This window comes from Pristiophorus japonicus, chromosome 4 (assembly GCF_044704955.1).
Source record: "Pristiophorus japonicus isolate sPriJap1 chromosome 4, sPriJap1.hap1, whole genome shotgun sequence".
In the NCBI taxonomy this organism is placed as follows: Eukaryota; Metazoa; Chordata; class Chondrichthyes; family Pristiophoridae; genus Pristiophorus; species Pristiophorus japonicus.
In genome coordinates, this window is record NC_091980.1 from 306,283,180 (window position 1) to 306,301,610 (window position 18,431).

General features: G+C 43.7%; 1 protein-coding gene across 3 annotated transcripts in view; it reads right to left on the reverse strand.

Annotated features, from left to right (window-relative positions):
- Window positions 1–18,431, reverse strand: part of rps6ka5 (ribosomal protein S6 kinase, polypeptide 5) — a 292,840-nt gene that overhangs the window by 144,931 nt on the left and 129,478 nt on the right. For all 3 annotated transcript variants that reach the window (XM_070879670.1, XM_070879669.1, XM_070879671.1), the window contains one exon: window positions 10,495–10,713. In XM_070879670.1, the coding sequence (XP_070735771.1) occupies window positions 10,495–10,713 (219 nt within the window). The remainder of the gene's footprint in view (window positions 1–10,494; window positions 10,714–18,431) is intronic.

The window sequence follows — 18,431 nt, forward strand, 5'->3', positions numbered from 1 at the left end:
TCATCTCTCGAATTCAGCTCTTTTGTCCAATGTTTGGACCAAGGCTATAATGAGTTCTGGAGCCAAGTGGTTCTGGCAGAGCCCAAACTGAGCATCGGTGAGCAGGTTATTGGTGAGTAAGTGCTGCTTGAGAGCACTGTCACAGACACCTTCCATCACTTTGCTGATGACTGAGAATAGACTGATGGGGCGGTAATTGGCTGGATTGGATTTGTCCTGCTTTTTATGGACAGGATATCCCTAGGCAGCTTTCCATATTGTTGGGTATATGCCAGTGTTGTAGCTATACTGGAACAGCTTGGCTAGAGGTGTGGCATGTTCTTGAGCGCATGCTCCGGGATATTGTTATTAAACAAAATTAGGGTTCAAAGGATTGGGGGTAATACACTAGCACGGATTGAGAATTGCTTGACAGACAGAAAACAGAATAGGAATAAACTGGTCATTTTTGGGTTGGCAGGCTAGTGGAATCCCGCAAGGATCGGTGCTTGGGCCTCAGCTATTCACAATCTATATCAATGATTTGGATGAGGAGACCAAATGTAATATATTCAAGTCTGCTGATGATACAAAGCTAGGTGGGAATGCAAGTTGTGAGGATGCAAAGAGGCTTCAAGGGGATTATAGACCAGCTAAGTGAGTGGGCAAAAACATGGCAAATGGAATATAATGTGGAGAAATGTAAAGTTATCCACTTTAGTAGGAAAAATAGAAAAGCAGAGTATTTTTTAAAATGGTGAGAGATCGGGAATTGTTGCGTGTTCAGAAGGACCTGGGTGTTCTTGCACATGAATCACTGAAAGTTAACATTAGGTACAGCAAGCAAATGGTATGGCCTTTATTACAAGAGGATTTGAGCATAAGAGTAAAGATGCCTTACTGCAATTATATAGGGCCCTGGTGAGACCGCACCCGAAGTATTGTGTACAGTTTTGGACTCCCTACTTAAGGAAGGATATACTTGCCATAGGAGGAGTTACAACTAAGGTTCACCAGACTGATTCCTGGGATGTGGAGATTGTCCTATGAGAGATTGATCAGACTAGGCTTATATTCTCTGGAGTTAAGAAGAATGAGAGGTGATCTCATTGAAACATACAAAATTCTTACAGGGCTCGACAGGGTAGATTCAGCGAAGATGTCTCCTCTGGCTGGGGAATCTAAAACCAGGGCTTAGTGTCAGAATAAGGGTTCGGCCATTTCGGCTTCTTCACTCAAAGGGTGGTGAATCTTTGGAATTCTCTACCCCACAGGGCTGTGGAGACTCAGTCTTTGAGTATAGTATATTCAAGACAGAGATCAACAGATTTTTTGATATTTAAGGGAATCAAGGGTAAATGGGGATAGTGCAGGAAAGCAGAGTTGAGGTAGAAGATCAGCCATGATTTTATTGAATGGTGAAGCAGGCTTGAGGGGCCAAATGGCCTACTCCTGCTTAAATTCTTATGTTCGTATGATATTGCCGGGGCCCATAGCCTTTGCTGTACCCAGTGCGCTCAGTCGCTTCTTGATATAATGTGGAGTGAATCGAATTGGCTGAAGACTGGCTTCTGTGATGGGGGGAACCTCAGCAGCAGGTCAGGATGGATCATGCACTCAGCACTTCTGGTTGAAGATGGTTGAAAATGCTTCAGCCTGGTCTTTTTCACTCACGTGCTGGGCTCCACCATCGAGTGGAGATGTTCATGCAGCCTCCTCCTGTTAGTTGTTCAATTGTCCACCACCATTCACGACTGGATGTAGCAGAACTGCAGAGCTTTGATCCGATCCATTGGTTGTGGGATTGCTTAGCTCTGTCTATAGCTTGTTGCTTCCGCTCTTTAGCATGCATGAAGTCTTGTGTTGGCACCTAATTTTTAAGATATGCCTGGTATGCTCTTTTATAATCATCATTGAACCAGGATTGGTCCGCTGGATTGATGGCAATAGTAGAGTGAGGGATATGCCGGGCCATGGGGCCCGCAATGCCTCATGGATGCCCAGTTTTCAGCTGCTAGATCTGTTCTGAATCTATCCCACATAGCATAGTTGTAGTGCCACATAACACAATGGTGGATGTCCTCACTGTGAAGATGGTACTTAGTCTCCACAAGAACTGTGCGGTGATCATGGTTACCAATACGGTCATGGACAGATGCATCTGCAACAGGTAGATTAGTGAGGACGAGGTCAAGTAGGTTTTTTGTGTTAGCGCTCACCGCCTGCTGCAGGCCCAGTCTGGCAGCTATGTTCTTCAGGACTCGGCTAGTTTGGTATTGGTGCTACCGAGCCACTCTTGGTGATGGACTTTGAAGTCCCCCATCCAAATCAATACAGTACCCATGCTACCCTCAGTACGTCGTTCAATGTGGAAAAGTACTGATTCATCAGCTGAGGGATGACAGTAGGTGGTAATCAACAAGCGGTTTCCTTGCTCATGTTTGACCTGAAGCCATGAGACTTCATGGGATCCTGAGTCAATGTGGAGTACTCTCAAGGCCACTCTTTCCCGACTGTATTCCACTATACCACCATCTCTGATGGGTCTGTCCTGCCGGTGAGGAGTTTGGAACATTGGCTGAAAGGTATGGTTCTGTGAGTACGATTATGTCAGGCTGTTGCTTGACTCGTCTGTGGGACAGCTCTTCCAATTTTGGCACAAGTCCCTAGATGTTAGTGAAGAAGACTTTGCAGGGTCGACTGAGCTTGGTGTGCCTTCATCGTATCCGAACTCGATGCCGTCTGGTTTTATTCTCATTATGTGCGAGTGGCTTGCAAGGCCATTTCAGAAGGCAGTTAACAGTCAACCACACTGCTGTGGGTCTGGCCAGGTAAGGACGATAGATTTCCTGAAGGACATTAGTGGATTTTACGACAATCCGGTAGTTTCATGGTCCCCATTAATGTACTAGCTTTTAATTCCAGATTTATTTAATTAACCAAATTTAAATTCCACAGCTGCCGTGGTGAGATTTGAACTCACGGCTCACGATCATTAGTCCAAGTCTCTGGATTACCAGTTCAGTAACATAACCACTGCACTATCATTTGCCTCTAACTACTATGCTACTGTACCCCTTGATAACCTTGGTCAAGATCTCATATAATAGGCATCTCTTAACTCTGGTTTTCCAGACCAAGGTGATTGAACAATATTCACAGTCTTTTCAGCATCATAAAATTGTTTGAAAGCTGCTTACTAGCTGCTCCTGGTAGAAGAAGTTGTGCTCAACTAGCAAATGATCTCATTCCATTCTTGAAAGAAGATTTGGTGGGTGCTGGGAGCGAAGAGAAAGGGAGTGATGAATTCCATACCAAAATAGAGGCTCTCCTGGCCACTTCTTTATCCATGCTTCGGATGTATATATATACACACTTTTCTAATTTTCAGCACAGACTTTAGTTTCCAGACAGTGCAACTGAATTAATGGCCACTAATTATCTTCTCGGGTTCAAGTGCAATTGCCAACTTTTATGGTACTAGAAACAGGATCATTACAGATTGTACCTTGAATGAGTGCATTAACTTACTGCTAACACTAAATGCTTTTTGTCATAAATTGCTCCGTTCCCATATGAGTCATTGCTGGCAGAAACATACCTACATGTTCTTAACACCCAAAATTCAGATACGTACCTCCCACAGCTCTAGATTTCACTTGGTCTCAAAGATTCTGACTTCTCATCAAACCTGAAATAATAAAACATGAAATACTTCCGAAACCGACTGTCTTCAGCATGCATCTGAAAAACAATATTTAGAGTATCTGCTCTCTTTATACATTATGACCTTTAAAATGCACTATTTACAATTTTTTCCCCACTCGATATAGAAGCAATAGAAACACTTTTTATGACAAGTTTTTGCATTGCTCCCACACAGGATTATGGACATGGTTTACTCTACTTCTGAGAATACTTTGAGTGTGGAGGGGGGGGGGGGGGGGGTGAGGGAAAATGAAGCAACTTCTATTTTTCTCAAAACAAAGTTGGCCAACTGGAAATTGTTTCGGTTCTCCAAAAACATGTTGTCTCGCAACTGTCAAGTCAACAAGAAGGATCCACATCTTTCAGCTGCCTTGGCTGAAATTTGGCAAATGAGTGAATGTTGTATGTTGATATAACTGCCACTTAAGTCTTACTACTTGAATCTGAAACAGTTACTGGAGGTTTGCCTGGACGGAGCCACAAAATAATTTATTTATTTATTAGAAATGAAGATTATTACATAGAATTTACAGTACTGATATAGGCCATTTGACTCAAATGGTCTATGCCGGTGTTTATGCTCCACACGAGCCTCCTCCCACCGAACTTCATCTCACCCCATCAGCATATCCTACTATTCCATTCTCCCTCATGTACTTATCGAGCTTCCCCTTAAATGCATCTGTTATTCGCCTCAACTGCTCCATGGTAGCAAGTTTCACATTTTAACCAGTTTCTGGGTGAGGTTTCTCCTGAATCCTAATCTTGAATTTATTAGTGATTATCTTATATCGACAATCCTTAGCTTTGGATTCCCCCACAAGTGGAAACATTTTCTCTGTCTACCCTATCAATTATATTCTTGTTCATATCCTAGTTTATACAAGGGGTTAGCAATACATATGCAATCAGTAATACATATGAAATTTTGAAAACTGATAAAATGAAAAGACTTTATATAGCACCTTTCACGACCACTGGATGTCTCAAAGTGCTTTACAGCCAAATGAAGTACTTTTGGAGTGTAGTCACTGTTGTAATGTAGGAAACACAGCAGCCAATGTGCGCACAAGCAAGCTCCAACATACAGCAATGTGATAATGACCAGATAATCTGTTTTTTTGTTATGTTGATTGAGGGATAAATATTGGCCAGGACACCAGGGATAGCTGCCCTGCATTTCTTCGAAATAGTGCCATGGGATCTTTTATGTCAATTTGAGAGCAAACGTTTTGGTTTAACGTCTCATCTGAAAGACGGCACCTCAGACAGTGCAGCGCTCCCTCAGGACTGCACTAGAGTGTCAGCCTAGATTTTTTGTGCTGAAGTCCCTGAAGTGAGACTTGAACTCAGAGGCGAGAGTGCTACCCACTGAGCCACAGCTGACACACAAGATCTTCCTTGTACAAATAATTGTTTCTCACCTCATTCAAATGTGCGCACAGCTACAGTTTATAGTGTATTGCACACAGCTACAGTTCATTGAAAATGAAAGTTTCAAAATGGCAGACCATCTTAACCAGCAATTAAAGTAAACATCAACATTAAAATCAAAGCAAATGCCAGAGAGCAATGTCATTATGGAGGAGGAAAAAGGTATAGTGATCACTTCGCTGGCATAAGGAAATAAGAATACAGTTGTTAAATACATTAGATAAGCAAACAAGAAAAAAAACACAGATGTAGATTTTCCTTCTTTACCATTGCTCATAGTACATATTGTCATGATAAACTGACCTATTGCACTCGAGTTTAACCATTCCATGAGTAAGTAAATGTAATCAGGCATTGTAAGATTCCACCATTATTTGAGATCACATGACTAGTGTGTGGTTGTCTGGCAGTGAAACTAGCTTATGTTATACTGGGGTTTACACAGCAATATCCAAGAAGTCAGTCGAGGAGGCGGGAGCTCGGAGCAGCGCGAGTCCGGGGTCGGCGAGAGGCCTATAAAGGCCAGCGGGAGTCAGGGAGTTCGAGCAGTCAGTCGAAGAGGCGGGAGCTCGGAGCAGCGCGAGTCCGGGGTCGGCGAGAGGCGTATAAAGGCCAGCGGGAGTCGAGCAGTCAGTCGAGGAGGCGGGAGCTCGGAGCAGCGCGAGTCCGGGGTCGGCGAGAGGCCTATAAAGGCCAGCGGGAGTCGAGCACTTCGAGCAGTAAGTCGAGGAGGCGGGAGCTCGGAGCAGCGCGAGTCCGGGGTCGGCGAGAGGCGTACCGGTGCAGCTACAGGGAGAAGGCAAAGATACAAAGGTGACGTCACAGCCTAGGGGGTAAGTGATTGGCGAGTAGTTTTTCTTTTTCTTCTTATATTAGTCAGTAACTTTTAACATTGTTATTACCAGTTTAAGTGTATCTAAGGGTTAAGACATGGCAGGAGAGCTCGGTCGGGTGTTATGCTCCTCCTGTACCATGTGGGAACTCAGGGACACTTCCGGTGTCCCTGACGACTACGTGTGCGGGAAGTGTGTCCACCTCCGGCTCCTGACGGTCCGCGTTACGGAATTGGAGCTGAGGGTGGATTTACTCTGGAGCATCCACGATGCTGAGAATGACGTGAGTATCACGTGTAGTGAGTTAGTCTTACCGCAGGGAAAGGGTCCACAGCCAGATAGGGAATGGAAAACCAGCAGGAAGAGCAGTTCAAGGAAGGTAGTGCAGGGGTCACCTGCGGTCATCCCCCTGCAAAACAGATACACCGCTTTGGGTACTGTTGAGGGGAATGACTCATCAGGGGAGGGCAGCAGCAGCCAAGTTCATGGCACCATGGCTGGCTCTGCTGCACAGGAGGGCAAGAAAAAGAGTGGGAGAGCGATAGTGATAGGGGATTCAATTGTGAGGGGAATAGATAGGCGTTTCTGCGGCCGCAACCAAGACTCCAGGATGGTATGTTGCCTCCCTGGTGCAAGGGTCAAGGATGTCTCGGAGCGGGTGCAGGACATTCTGAAATGGGATGGAGAACAGCCAGTTGTCGTGGTGCACATTGGTACCAACGACATAGGCAAAAAAAGGGATGAGGTCCTACGAAACGAATTTAAGGAGCTAGGAGCTAAATTAAAAAGTAGGACCTCAAAAGTAGTAATCTCGGGATTGCTACCAGTGCCACGTGATAGTCAGAGTTGGAATCGCAGGATAGCGCAGATGAATACGTGGCTTGAGCAGTGGTGCAGCAGGGAGGAATTCAAATTCCTGGGGCATTGGGACCGGTTCTGGGGGAGGTGGGACCAGTACAAACCGGACGGTCTGCACCTGGGCAGGACTGGAACCAATGTCCTAGGGGGAGTGTTTGCTAGTGCTGTTGGGGAGGATTTAAACTAATATGGCAGGGGAATGGGAACCAATGCAGGGAGACAGAGGGAAACAAAAAGGAGACAAAAGCAAAAGACAGAAAGGAGATGAGGAAAAGTGGAGGGCAGAGAAACCCAAGGCAAAGAACAAAAAGGGCCACTGTACAGCAAAATTCTAAAAGGACAAAGGGTGTTAATAAAACAAACCTGAAGGCTTTGTGTCTTAATGCAAGGAGTATCCGCAATAAGGTGGATGAATTAATTGTGCAAATAGATGTTAACAAATATGATGTGATTGGGATTACGGAGACGTGGCTCCAGGATGATCAGGGCTGGGAACTCAACATTCAGGGGTATTCAACATTCAGGAAGGATAGAATAAAAGGAAAAGGAGGTGGGGTAGCATTGCTGGTTAAAGAGGAGATTAATGCAATAGTTAGGAAAGACATTAGCTTGGATGATGTGGAATCTATATGGGTAGAGCTGCAGAACACCAAAGGGCAAAAAACGTTAGTAGGAGTTGTGTACAGACCTCCAAACAGTAATAGGGATGTTGGGGAGGGCATCAAACAGGAAATTAGGGGTGCATGCAATAAAGGTGTAGCAGTTATAATGGGTGACTTTAATATACACATAGATTGGGCTAGCCAAACTGGAAGCAATACGGTGGAGGAGGATTTCCTGGAGTGCATAAGGGATGGTTTTCTAGACCAATATGTTGAGGAACCAACTAGGGGGGAGGCCATCTTAGACTGGGTGTTGTGTAATGAGAGAGGATTAATTAGCAATCTCATTGTGCGAGGCCCCTTGGGGAAGAGTGACCATAATATGGTGGAATTCTGCATTAGGATGGAGAATGAAACAGTAATTTCAGAGACCATGGTCCAGAACTTAAAGAAGGGTAACTTTGAAGGTATGAGGCGTGAATTGGCTAGGGATAGATTGGCGAATGATACTTAAGGGGTTGACTGTGGATGGGCAATGGCAGACATTTAGAGACCGCATGGATGAACTACAACAATTGTACATTCCTGTCTGGAGTAAAAATAAAAAAGGGAAGGTGGCTCAACCATGGCTATCAAGGGAAATCAGGGTTGGTATTAAAGCCAAGGAAGTGGCATACAAATTGGCCAGAAATAGCAGCGAACCCGGGGACTGGGAGAAATTTAGAACTCAGCAGAGGAGGACAAAGGGTTTGATTAGGGCAGGGAAAATGGAGTAATAGAAGAAGCTTGCAGGGAACATTAAGCGGATTGCAAAAGTTTCTATAGGTATGTAAAGAGAAAAAGGTTGGTGAAGACAAACGTAGGTCCCCTGCAGTCAGAATCAGGGGACGTCATAACGGGGAACAAAGAAATGGCAGACCAATTGAACAAGTACTTTGGTTCGGTATTCACTAAGGAGGATACAAACAACCTTCCGGATATAAAAGGGGTCAGAGGGTCTAGTAAGGAGGGGGAACTGAGGGAAATCTTTATTAGTCGGGAAATTGTGTTGGGGAAATTGATGGGATTGAAGGCTGATAAATCCCCAGGGCCTGATGGACTGCATCCTAGAGTACTTAAGGAGGTGGCCTTGGAAATAGCGGATGCATTGACAGTCATTTTCCAACATTCCATTGACTCTGGATCAGTTCCTATGGAGTGGAGGGTAGCCAATGTAACCCCACTTTTTAAAAAAGGAGGGAGAGAGAAAACAGGGAATTATAGACCGGTCAGCCTGACCTCAGTAGTGGGTAAAATGATGGAATCAATTATTAAGGATTTCATAGCAGTGCATCTGGAAAATGGTGACATGATAGGTCCAAGTCAGCATGGATTTGTGAAAGGGAAATCATGCTTGACAAATCTTCTGGAATTTTTTGAGGATGTTTCCAGTAAAGTGGACAAAGGAGAACCAGTTGATGTGGTATATTTGGACTTTCAGAAGGCTTTCGACAAGGTCCCACACAAGAGATTAATGTGCAAAGTGAAAGCACATGGGATTGGGGGTAGTGTGCTGACGTGGATTGAGAACTAGTTGTCAGACAGGAAGCAAAGAGTAGGAGTAAATGGGTACTTTTCAGAATGGCAGGCAGTGACTAGTGGAGTGCCGCAAGGTTCTGTGCTGGGGCCCCAGCTGTTTACATTGTACATTAATGATTTAGACGAGGGGATTAAATGCAGTATCTCCAAATTTGCGGATGATACTAAGTTGGGTGGCAGTGTGAGCTGCGAGGAGGATGCTATTAGGCTGCAGAGTGACTTGGACAGGTTAGGTGAGTGGGCAAATGCATGGCAGATGAAGTATAATGTGGGCAAATGTGAGGTTATCCACTTTGGTGGTAAAAACAGAGACAGACTATTATCTGAATGGTGACAGATTAGGAAAAGGGAAGGTGCAACGAGACCTGGGTGTCATGGTACATCAGTCATTGAAGGTTGGCATGCAGGTACAGCAGGCGGTTAAGAAAGCAAATGGCATGTTGGCCTTCATAGCAAGGGGATTTGAATACAGGGGCAGGGAGGTGTTGCTACAGTTGTACAGGGCCTTGGTGAGGCCACACCTGGAGTATTGTGTACAGTTTTGGTCTCCTAACTTGAGGAAGGACATTCTTGCTATTGAGGGAGTGCAGCGAAGGTTCACCAGACTGATTCCCGGGATGGCGGGACTGACCTATCAAGAAAGATTGGATCAACTGGGCTTGTATTCACTGGAGTTCAGAAGAATGAGAGGGGACCTCATAGAAACGTTTAAAATTCTGACGGGTTTAGACAGGTTAGATGCAGAAAGAATGTTCCCAATGTTGGGGAAGTCCAGAACCAGGGGTCACAGTCTGAGGATAAGGGGTAAGCCATTTAGGACTGAGATGAGGAGAAACTTCTTCACCCAGAGAGTGGTGAACCTGTGGAATTCTCTACCACAGAAAGTAGTTGAGGCCAATTCACTAAATATATTCAAAAGGGAGTTAGATGAAGTCCTTACTACTCGGGGGATCAAGGGTTATGGCGAGAAAGCAGGAAGGGGGTACTGAAGTTTCATGTTCAGCCATGAACTCATTGAATGGCGGTGCAGGCTAGAAGGGCTGAATGGCCTGCTCCTGCACCTATTTTCTATGTTTCTATGTTTCTATGTTTCTAAGATAAATTCAGTGGTTCAGTGAGTTTATACAGCAAGTAACTAAGCCATACAGATCAGGAAAGTCCCAGAATAGGCCTTTAATCTGGGTTCAGTTGGAGGATCACAGCCAAGGCAATTGGCCTCAACCTTGTATTATGGAGGAGGGAGAGGGTAACGGGAAAAATTCAGACAAAGTTCCTGCTACTGACATCCAACCCACATCCCCTACTAGAAACGTGGATGTTGGGCGAGATCAGGAACAGGCTGATTCAATAGTTTCCAGATAACTAATAATCACTTGGGTGAGATACCAGTGACATCTGAAAACTGCACCCAATAAAAGGAGTAACCCCCTTCAGGAGAGGAAGGGGAGAAGAGAAAAAATTGGCAAGTTAAAATAGTAAGTGAAAGCTATTTGTGATGTTACCTAAAATAAGATGGAGTTTTGTATCTGTCTGGAAAGCATAATGTAACGTGACAAGGAAAGGTGACTGTCGAATGTGTTCCAATACTTGACGCTCTGTCCTGGTGTGCTCTGCTGTCTTTGCTTTTTGAACTATTGTTGCCTTCTTCAGCACCTTCATGGCAAAAAGCTTTCCGGTATCATGGCCACTCATTTTCCTCACAAGAAATACTTTCCCATAAGCTGGAAAGAAAATAAAAGGCATAGAGGTCAAGAACATGCACCCAGTTAATGCTTCATTTAAAATACTGTTACTACAAAAGGCAACATTACCAAAAATATTTATCAATGAAACAAGATAAACAGGTAAAGCCTGCCCTCCCCCCAAAATGTTCGGAAGTATACACACTTTCTAACTATTGCTGGACGAAAAGCACTGCTGCTGGTTTCATTAGTTGAAGTCAAGTTTCAACTACTCTCTCTTTTTATGGATATCTCTAGATCAATGCAAGGACCATCTCCAAAAAGATTTCCAACTAGCAAAGCTTTCTCCTTCTGTTGCAGATTGTTTCATGAATTCTTTGCTAAACATTTCTTTTGAGAAGGGTAAAGTTTATCTTCATTCATTTCCCCTTCCCTATCCTTCCATTTCACACTGTTTTAAACTGTGACAGCAAGATGTGATGGGCCAGAGTTGCTTTGTGCCTTCCCGATTAACTTTCCTCTCTAACATAGAGTACTAGATCTGTGCTGAGAACTGATGAAACTAAATCAACACGTGGGATTTGAAGCCAGACATTCGAAATAGGAATGCAAAGCTCGGACATTGATGCTTTCAGTTAAGTCTTCAACATGATCAGAAAAGCCCAAGAAATTATCTGTTTATTAGGATGCCCTTGAAATCCATTCATCTCATCATTGGTGGCCATGCCTTCAGCTGCCTAGGCCAATCCTATGGAAATTTCCTCCCTAAATCCCTCGCTCCTCCTTTGACTCTCCTTAAAACACACCTCTTTCACCAAGATTTTGGTTCCGTTCATTTGTTTGATTGCACCTCAATGCAGCACCTTGACTCATTTTTCTATGTTAAAGGTGCTACATAAACTAAAATTGTTGTTGATGCTGATAAATAACCAGCTCAAAAGATGAATTAAGACACTTCAAAGGTTGGTTCAATATCAACTAACCAAAACACCGTGATCACAATATGGGGACTTACTGCAAGTTAGCCAACCAGGACAATAAGGAAGCAGGCTAACAAATACAAAAACTGAGTAACCTATCAAAGAAGGGTAGGCTAGAGAGATTACTTCAGTATAAAGAACATCCACTGCATATTATACATTAAAAATACTGAGTGGTAGCATGACCTTGTGTTACGTGACAGGGCCGTATAAAAGAAAACATTTAATCCACCTCTGCAACCAAGCAGGTTAAAGAACATTATAAAGGCTTATTTGAGATAAAAAACCAAAGAGGAAGCAAATCTGAACTATCATGGGAATCATAAAGGAAAATTCCATAAACAAATAGAAAACTACCCCCAGCCAAAAGAAGGCATCAAAGAAAATGATATTGCTAACCCTGCAAAGATAACTAGAAAGCAAAGTAGAAAGATTTAAAGAAAATGTCATGATTCAGCCAAAAGAGAGTGGTGAAACCAGGAAACCAGACAGGGAAGGAAAACTGAAACTATAAATATCACGAGGGGAAGCAAACACACTGGTGAGACATGCATGTTCCCCACCCTCTCGCCCGCTCCTATACCTCTCTCCCTTTTCCCCTCATGTTTGACACTCTGATAGATTGTAGCAGGTGAGGAAGGGGTAATGTCCCATTCTTTGACCTCATACAGGCAGTCTTGTGACATAGAAACATAGAAAATAGGTGGAGTAGGCCATTCAGCCCTTCTAGCCTGCACCGCCATTCAATGAGTTCATGGCTGAACATGCAACTTCAGTACCCCCTTCCTGCTTTCTCGCCATACCCCTTGATCCCCCGAGTAGTAAGGACTTCATCTAACTCCCTTTTGAATATATTTAGTGAATTGGCCTCAACTACTTTCTATGGTAGAGAATTCCACAGGTTCACCACTCTCTGGGTGAAGATGTTTCTCCTCATCTCGGTCCTAAATGGCTTACCCCTTATCCTTAGACTGTGACCCCTGGTTCTGGACTTCCCCAACATTGGGAATATTCTTCCTGCATCTAACCTGTCTAAACCCGTCAGAATTTTAAACGTTTCTATGAGGTCCCCTCTCATTCTTCTGAACTCCAGTGAATACAAGCCCAGTTGATCCAGTCTTTCTTGATAGGTCAGTCCCACCATCCCGGGAATCAGTCTGGTGAATCTTCGCTGCACTCCCTCAATAGCAACAATGTCCTTCCTCAAGTTAGGAGAACAAAACTGTACACAATACTCCCGGTGTGGCCTCACCAAGGCCCTGTACAACTGTAGCAACACCTCCCTGCCCCTGTACTCAAATCCCCTCGCTATGAAGGCCAACATGTCATTTGCTTTCTTAACCGCCTGCTGTACCTGCATGCCAACCTTCAATGACTGATGTACCATGAGACCCAGATCTGGTTGCACCTCCCCTTTTCCTAATCTGTCACCATTCAGATAATAGTCTGTCTCTCTGTTTTTACCACCAAAGTGGATAACCTCACATTTATCCACATTATACTTCATCTGCCATGCATTTGCCCACTCACCTAACCTATCCAAGTCACTCTGCAGCCTCATAGCATCCTCCTCGCAGCTCACACTGCCACCCAACTTAGTGTCATCCGCAAATTTGGAGATACTACATTTAATCCCCTCGTCTAAATCATTAATGTACAATGTAAACAGCTGGGGGCCCAGCACAGAACCTTGCGGTACCCCACTAGTCACTGCCTGCCATTCTGAAAAGTACCCATTTACTCCTACTCTTTGCTTCCTTTCTGACAACCAGTTCTCAATCCACGTCAGCACACTACCCCCAATCCCATGTGCTTTCACTTTGCACATTAATCTCTTGTGTGGGACCTTGTCGAAAGTCTACTGAAAGTCCAAATATACATCAACTGGTTCTCCCTTGTCCACTTTACTGGAAACATCCTCAAAATATTCCAGAAGGTTTGTCAAGCATGATTTCCCTTTCATAAATCCATGCTGACTTGGACCTATCATGTCACCATTTTCCAAATGCACTGCTATGACATCCTTAATAATTGATTCCATCATTTTACCCACTACTGAGGTCAGGCTGACCGGTCTATAATTCCCTGTTTTCTCTCTCCCTCCTTTTTTAAAAAGTGGGGTTACATTGGCTACCCTCCACTCGATAGGAACTGATCCAGAGTCAATGGAATGTTGGAAAATGACTGTCAATGCATCCGCTATTTCCAAGGCCACCTCCTTAAGTACTCTGGGATGCAGTCCATCAGGCCCTGGGGATTTATCGCCCTTCAATCCCATCAATTTCCCCAACACAATTTCCCGACTAATAAAGATTTACCTCAGTTCCTCCTCCTTACTAGACCCTCTGACCCCTTTTATATCCGGAAGGTTGTTGGTGTGAATACCGAACCAAAGTACTTGTTCAATTGGTCTGCCATTTCTTTGTTCCCAGTTATGACATCCCCTGATTCTGACTGCAGGGGACCTACGTTTGTCTTTACTAACCTTTTTCTCTTTACATACCTATAGAAACTTTTGCAATCCGCCTTAATGTTCCCTGCAAGCTTCTTCTCGTACTCCATTTTCCCTGCCCTAATCAAACCCTTTGTCCTCCTCTGTTGAGTTCTAAATTTCTTCCATTCCCCAGGTTCACCGCTATTTCTGGCCAATTTGTATGCCACTTCCTTGGCTTTAATACTATCCCTGATTTCCCTTGATAGCCACGGTTGAGCCACCTTCCCTTTTTTATTTTTATGCCAGACAGGAATGTACAATTGTTGTAATTCATCCATGCGGTCTCTAAATGTCTGCCATTGCCCATCCACAGTCAACCCCTTAAGTATCATTCGCCAATCTATCCTAGCCAATTCACGCCTCATACCTTCAAAGTTACCCTTCTTTAAGTTCTGGACCATGGTCTCTGAATTAACTGTTTCATTCTCCATCCTAATGCAGAATTCCGCCATATTATGGTCACTCTTCCCCAAGGGGCCTCGCACAATGAGATTGCTAATTAATCCTTTCTCATTACACAACACCCAGTCTAAGATGGCCTCCCCCCTAGTTGGTTCCTCGATATATTGGTTGAGAAAACCATCCCTTATGCACTCCAGGAAATCCTCCTCCACCGTATTGCTTCCAGTTTGGTTAGCCCAATCTATGTGCATATTAAAGTCACCCATTATAACTGCTGCACCTTTATTGCATGCACCCCTAATTTCCTGTTTGATACCCTCCCCAACATCACTACTACTGTTTGGAGGTCTGTACACAACTCCCACTAACATTTTTTGCCCTTTGGTATTCTGCAGCTCTACCCATATAGATTCCACATCATCCAAGCTAATGTCCTTCCTAACTACTGCATTAATCTCCTCTTTAACCAGCAATGCTACCCCACCTCCTTTTCCTTTTATTCTATCCTTCCTGAATGTTGAATACCCCTGGATGTTGGGTTCCCAGCCCTGATCATCCTGGAGCCACGTCTCCGGAATCCCAATCACATCATATTTGTTAACATCTATTTGCACAGTTAATTCATCCACCTTATTACGGATACTCCTTGCATTAAGACACAAAGCCTTCAGGCTTGTTTTTTTTAAACACCCTTTGTCCTTTTAGAATTTTGCTGTGCAGTGGCCCTTTTTGTTCTTTGCCTTGGGTTTCTCTGCCCTCCACTTTTCCTCATCTCCTTTCTGTCTTTTGCTTTTGCCTCCTTTTTGTCTCCCTCTGTCTCCCTGCATTGGTTCCCATCCCCCTGCCATATTAGTTTAAATCCTCCCCAACAGCACTAGCAAACACTCCCCCTAGGACATTGGTTCCGGTCCTGCCCAGGTGCAGACCGTCCGGTTTGTACTGGTCCCACCTCCCCCAGAACCGGTGACCTAGTAATTAAAGCAGATCAGTGAATGGAGAAACCAGAAGAGGAATGATAATTAAATTTGATGAAACATTACAAGCTACATTTTTTTTTTTCAAACTGTTTTGTTTGTAAATTGCTCCTTAATTTAATTTTTCACTATTAGTGCTTGATTTTCAGTTTTTCCAGGATTCTGTTTTTTTTTTTAAATTATCCAACCCACATCTCCACTTCTTCGCTCTCCAGATATTCCTCCTTCTACTCAATTTTACTTTCGATCCAGCAATCTTTACTATTTACTATTTTTCTTTTCCCCCAATTCTTTATATCATTCTCAGTTGAGTCAACAGGACTGAGAGGCAGAACCGATAGGGCAAAAGTGCTGATGCAAATTAGCCCACCAGAGAACTCCATACCCATGAAGGCATGCAGACAAGTGATTCAATAAGAACCGCCAGTTCTAAATTGCACAAGTCATGCTGGAGTACAATGTAAACTGGTATATTAATAATAGATGTACTCATAACAGTGTTGTGGGTGAATTGAGCCTCTGCTTGTGACCTGGAGCTGTGAAGAACAATAGTGAGAACCGATTCGATAGGCAGCTGTTAATTGGTGAAGAAAGTAGGTGCTGTGTTTGGTCTATCTTTGACCAGAGATTGAGAACTCGCCCATACAACAGTTTGACAAGGTACTAAAAAAAGTGATTTATGTTTCTGCAGTGAAAGTGCTTTGCTGAGAAGGGTAAACAGCAGCTGTGGATTGAGGAAGCTACAAGTTTGTAGGAATGCTGGCTGTTTCAAGAGCTACATGCTGAGCCAAATCTCAAAACAGGATAATAGCTTGAATACCCATAATAGACTGAAATGAGAAAAACCAAAGCCCAATTCTGAAACAGTGAGCTACACAACAGCAACTTGCATTTATATAGCGCCTTTAACATAGTAAAATGTCCCAAGGTGCTTCACAGGGGCCTCCCACTAAAGCTGGAATAACTTGTCTCAATTACTGTGTGTTTTAGGGAAATAAAATTGATTTAAAGTGTCAATGGGTGTGGACCTCTGTGTAAGTGTCAAGGTTTTGCTGGATAGTTAAGTAGTTCACTTAGTAAAATGTAAATCGTGCACCTTTTAGGACAGGCCCAAAGCAGAACAACTCCATTATTTTCAGCTATTTTCTAGCAGTAGTTAATTTTCAAAGGACATTTGCTTTAGTGGTTTGTGACGATTTACAGCGCAGTTCCCTGCTACTCCCACATCAGTGCTCAAGGGGCACTGGAGAATTGCAATTCAGGTGCATATTGCCATGAAAATGTAAGAGGCAACAGATGAAGGAGGCTGCCCAATTAGATTTTTGTTTAAACCATCAGAGATTAAATTAGCCTTAATCACAAGAAGGATAGTATTAAACAACAGAAATTGTGGCAACCGAGGAACAGCTACCAGGTTCCTACTATAAAAGTGTATGGCACATCATGAATTAGTAACAGTGAAAATTGATTTGAATAATATACCCAAGCGCAGGCAGAGGAGAGGAGCTCTTTATACTAACCTCACAGCCCATCCTGCAATCAAAACAGAGCCGGAAAACAATGGGAAAAAAATTACTTCCTCAAGGGAGTTGAAGAGGTAGGCCAGGCAGCTCACCGTTACTAGTTCAGTAGAGATCCCCTCCCACCAGCTAACAGAACAACATCCTAAGAAACTAGCCACCCCAAATGGCAGAGGGAAACCATTCCAGAACAATGCAGCATACCTAGAGATAGCCTGACCTGGATCAGGGGAAAGGAAGCCAACCTCAAACACCAAACAATAAACGACACCAAATCTACAACATCACACACATATACCTCAAAATGTTGACTTCATTTGCAGGTAAGAACACCACAAAACATGGCAACCATTGGATGTTGAAAGCAAAATAAAGCACAGGAATTGGTGGAATCCACAAGCTCCGCAAGTATAGTTAGATCCAGAGGACCAGCCAATCATACATGACTGAGCATCAGCTGGGGGCCAGGCAAATGCCAAGCCTTTCCTGCTGCTCAACTTTTGACAGACCATTTACCTCCTAAATACAAATTACAATCTCGAAAAGGGGTGGGAATGGCAGGGGGTGAAGGTGGGGCAGGGAGTACAATCACTAAACTTCCTTAATCTTGGCCAAGCAAATATAACACCTCCAATTTGGGAAAGCCCTGGCTCCAGTGGCTACCCAATCAAGTTCCATAAGCTTTATTCCAGGAACTAATACCTTCTTGTTGAAATCTTTCCATTATGTTCAAGCAAGAAACATTTTCCCTGAAACTGTCGAGACAGTTGCAATCTGATTAATACCTAAAATGGACAAAGACCTGACTCTCTGCTCATCTTTTAGACCCAGATCCCCAACACTGATCATGATCCTGCCACTCAACTGGACATGGATATCCCTGGGCTAGGTTGTGACAACCTATACGCCCACTTTTTGAACCTGCCCTGCCATCTTCAACAAGTTGAAGACAACATTAGATGCCAAACAGTGTAATGCACCACTGCAAAAACACCAACTCCCTGGACTCAAAGCATATGGCTGGGTGGAATGAGAATTAATTCTGTCTCCACTCAAGCAAATCGCCTTTGGCGACATGTTCAGAAGTCAATTCAATTCCGATACTCAAACTCCACATCCGCTGTGCGTGCAAATGGCCTCGGCTATCCCATAGTCCCCCTCTGGGGAACCAAACAAGGTGCACCTTATTCCCTTCTCTTTGACTTAAACCATACAGCCTCTGGCAGCAAGTATCAGGATGAATATTGGTGTTCAAGGAGTTGAGGCTAGAGGATATTAATGACTTGGACTTGGGAATACAAGGTACAATTTCAAATTCTGAGATGACACAAAACTTGGAAGTATAGTGAACAGTGAAGAGGATTGTGATAAAGACTTCAAGAGATAT